The 4,226-nt window shown below is 39.8% G+C and overlaps 1 protein-coding gene across 4 annotated transcripts in view; it reads right to left on the minus strand.

Annotated features, from left to right (window-relative positions):
• Dhtkd1 (dehydrogenase E1 and transketolase domain containing 1) overlaps positions 1 to 4,226 on the minus strand; it is an 89,062-nt gene that overhangs the window by 21,961 nt on the left and 62,875 nt on the right. For all 4 annotated transcript variants that reach the window (XM_031359521.1, XM_031359520.1, XM_031359518.1 and 1 more), the window contains one exon: positions 3,071 to 3,269. In XM_031359521.1, the coding sequence (XP_031215381.1) occupies positions 3,071 to 3,269 (199 nt within the window). The remainder of the gene's footprint in view (positions 1 to 3,070; positions 3,270 to 4,226) is intronic.

A 4,226-nucleotide genomic window follows, 5' to 3' on the forward strand; every position in this document is an offset into this window, starting at 1 on the left:
ACACAAACCTAATTCCACCTCTTACAACAAAAACAACAGGAAGTAACAATTACTTTTTCATAATATTTTAATATGAAAATTAATATTACCAACATATTCTAATCGATTGAAATCCAATAATATGGGGAATTAGAAATTTGTTGATTGTCATCCAATGGTCTCTCTAATTTGGTAATTGGAGAAATAGGTCCAACATTGTACAATCCATATACACTTTCAGCTTGTTTGTGACAGTGTCTTACTGTGTACATCATAATGGTCTTGAAATTTGCTTCTCCTATCTCAGCCTCTCTATTAGTAGGATTGTTTATTTCATGTTTTTACATTATACTATGGTTTTCAGAACAGCTTACATATTTTAAAAGTGTTTATATATCCAAAAGAAATGTAGTCAATTAAATTGGGGAGGGGCTTGTAAGAGAACAAGGAAGAGTGAGACTGAATGCTTTGCTTGACATTTATAATTATTGTATCAAGTTTGAAGAGGAGGACTTTATAAGTTACTCTTTCTCTGAGATGAATACTTTTCCAAATTATCACAGCCAATGAACCAGATTCTTACCCTCACCTAATGTCTGTGCCACCCTCCAAGCAGAACCATTGTTCATTGAAACAGTTGGCGAATGACTTTATGGATAGACCATCTTAATATACACACCATTTCCTAAATGAATGTAACTTGTTCTCTGTGGGTTGAGAATAAAGACACTCACTCAAGTCAAATAGCTTTGACCATAGCAGGAAGTCTGTATTCAAAAACCAAGCCTACAATTCATTTCTTGGTGCAGCAGAACTATCAACTCTCAGCTTAGTTATGATGGAGGTAAAATCCTTTGGTGATGTGAGGGTCAATGAAGTACAGCCTTATTACAATGAACCCCAATGTCTAAAAATTGTTCTTATTTTGGGCTTGTACCACAATAAGAGCCAAGATTTTAAGCTGTACTAAATACAAAACAAACAAACAAACAAAAAGACTTTATATATTTATGTTCATTTAAGAAAATACTAGTAGTGATGTATTATTTTGAAATATACAGTTAATATGTTTGGAGTTATTTAAAATTTATATTGAGAAAACGTATGTATTTTCAGTATTACTAGTAGACAAGCATCTACATAACACTGTTAAATTGATTGTTGTTTTATATCAAATAACTTTTATAATACTCATTTTTATTGTTATAATATTTTATACATTTTAAAGAATATGACAAAAAAAGATATTGTAGGTATTGAAGGGGGGTCTCTGGGAGGAGTTGAGGTACAAAAGGGAAAGAAGAATGTGATGTAATTATAGTTACTTAAAATATGTTTTTAAATGTTAACAAATTCAGATAAATTATTGATATCATGTAACTTTTCTCATCATAATGCAATAAAAGTTAAAAAATAAAATTAAAAAAAAGAAAAAAATTAAAATAAGATGAAGAACAGCAAAGAAAGGCCCCATCCTGGCTTCTCACCTCCATAAGCACTTGCTTGCACTCAAACAAAAGAAAACAAAAACAAAAAAAAACAAACAACAACAAAAAAAGAGTTTAAGCGTGTGTTGCTCTCAAAAGGATCTGAGTTTGATCACAGCATCCGTGTTGTGTAGCCCACAAATCCTGGAACTCCAGTCCTAAGGGACCAGACACGCTCTGTGGGAACCTGCTCACAGACATGTGCATACATATTCACACACATAAACAAACACAAATCAGTTATAATAACATAAAACTGCTGGAGGTGCTACCTAGTCTAAACTAATTGGTAAACTCTAGGCCACTGAAAAACCCTGTGTCAGAGGAGGGGGTTGGCCTCCCTGAGGCTGCTTCTACTTTCCTCACACACACGCACACAAACACACTCACACACACACACACACACACACACACACACACACACACACACTAACACACACACAACAAATTTTTAAGCTATTTCCTCTCAAGGTAGAAGCAGGTACTTGGGCACAGTTTAAAGAAATGAATCATGGAAGTCCCACTCCTAATCCAGCCAGAGTCATACTAACTAGCTTCAATCGGAGGTTTACCCAAGTTCTCTTATCTAGTCTTGCTAATTGGTAAGTAAGTACAGTTGCCCTTCCTCTACTTAATGAAGAGGAGTGTGTAAGAATAAGGGGCACCCCTGAGCCTTTTGAGATGACACTACAGTTTCTATAGGACAGGCACAATTTACGTGTTCATCCCACTGCAAAGTATCTATCAGAAGATAAAGGGATGCAGGCTGGCAAGAAGGGACAGCTGATATGGACACCTAGATTTTATTCAAATGACCAACATGGAGAGAACCAATTACCACAAGTTGTCCTCTGACCTCCACACATGTACACATACACAAACACACAGCTCTAAGTAGAATCTCCATCACCAAATAAATAAGCCATTGATTAATTGATTGATGGTGATGATGAGAGGAGGAAGAGGAGGGAGAGAAGAGGAAGAGGAGTAAGAGGAAGAAGAGGTGGAGGAGAGGAGAAAGGAGAGAAGGGGAAGAGAAGAAGAGGAGGGAGAGGAAAAGAGGAGGAGGAGAGAGAGGAGAGGAGGAGGAGGGAGAGGAAGAAGAAGGAGAGGAGGAGGGAGAGGAGGAAGGAGAGGAGGGGGAAGAGAAAAGGAAGAGGGAGAGGAGAAGAGGAGGAAGAGGGAGAGGAGAGAAGGAGGGAGGAGAGGAGGAGGAGGAAGAGGAGAGGAGAAGGGAGAGAGAGGAGAAGGAAGAAGAGGAAAAGGAGGAAGAGGAGGAGGGAGAGGAGGAGAGAGGAGGAGGGAGAGAAGAAGAGGAGGGAGAGGAGAGGAAGAGGAGGAGGAGGTGGGAGAGGAAAGGAAGAGGGAGAGGAGGAGGGAGAGGAGAAGGGGAGGAAAGGGAGGAGGGAAAGGAGGAAGAGGAGGGAGAGGAGAGCAGGAGGGAGAGGAGAGCAGGAGGGAGAGGAGAGCAGGAGGGAGAGGAGGAGGAGGGAAAGGAGAAGAGAAAAAGGAGGAGGGAGAGGAGGAAGAGGGAGAGGAGGAGGAGAGAGAGGAGGAGGAGGAGATAGTTAGCATGGGTATTAAAGGAAAACTTGTAACTGTACCTGATGATTTTGTACATGACTGGGTTGGTGAAGAAAGGCTCATCCAGCTCATTATGACCCCACTGCCTATAGCATAACAAATCAATAATCACATCCTTGCGGAACTGGCGCTGATATTCAAAAGCAAGTCGTGTGGCTCGGACTACTTCCTCTGGACTGTCTCCATTGACATGGATGATGGCACAGCCTACGAGTTTTCCTAAAGAAAAGAAGGAAAAAATAAAAGGCCAGTTACCATGGGCTATTATGAGATGTTTCCCAAGGCCCACTTGCCTAAGTGGGAAGACAGCCTTGCAACTTTGTATGCAAGCTTCGGAATTCAGCTGACTAGTCTCAGACCGTGGGACATTGGAAAAGTTAGAAATCTGTCAAGAGACTAGTGAGCATGCTTAAGAGCACTGACTGCTCTTCCAGAGGACCTAGCTTTGAGTCCCAGAACTCCACACAGTGGCTCACAACTGTCTGTAATGGCAGTCCCAGGGAGATCCAACACACTTTTGTTACCATTCATGTGGTGCACAGACACACACACACACATATAAAGCAGACAACACACACATACATACACACACACACAATAAAAAGATAAAAGTTCAAAATTAAATAAACAAACAAACAAACAAACAAATAAATGAGTCTAGCCTGGACTTTGAGTGGCACTGTCAAGAGTTCCTGAACTAATAAATATAAAGTATTACTGTTTCATAGTACCTTGAACAGTGACCATTAACATCTATTTTTATTATTGTAATCATTGTGATCATCTTTCTTCCTAAGACAAAAGATTATTAAAGCATGACTCCTAAAATGAGATTTTCTCCCAAGAGAGTTCCAGAATATCTTTTGGATTGGCAGACAATTCAAAAAGCATCAGTCCAGACTCTAATTATGAGACTGGTTGGCAGTTCCTCTTATACTTTTATGTGCTATGAGTGGACAGTAAATGCCCTGGTATACTGCTAACACTGCTATTGGCACAGATCAAAATAAGTTGACTTTGATTACTCACAATTTATTTCTAGCTAGACTGTTTTAGTAAATGTGCTGGGTGAACACAGCCTTTCTTATTCAAACTCTAAAAGTAACTACTCTAATATTGCACCAGCTGCACAGGGTGGAGGTGGTGGAGGTGGTGGTGGGGGAGGTGGAGGTGGTG

This window comes from Mastomys coucha, unplaced genomic scaffold (assembly GCF_008632895.1).
Source record: "Mastomys coucha isolate ucsf_1 unplaced genomic scaffold, UCSF_Mcou_1 pScaffold7, whole genome shotgun sequence".
NCBI classification, from domain to species: domain Eukaryota; kingdom Metazoa; phylum Chordata; class Mammalia; order Rodentia; family Muridae; genus Mastomys; species Mastomys coucha.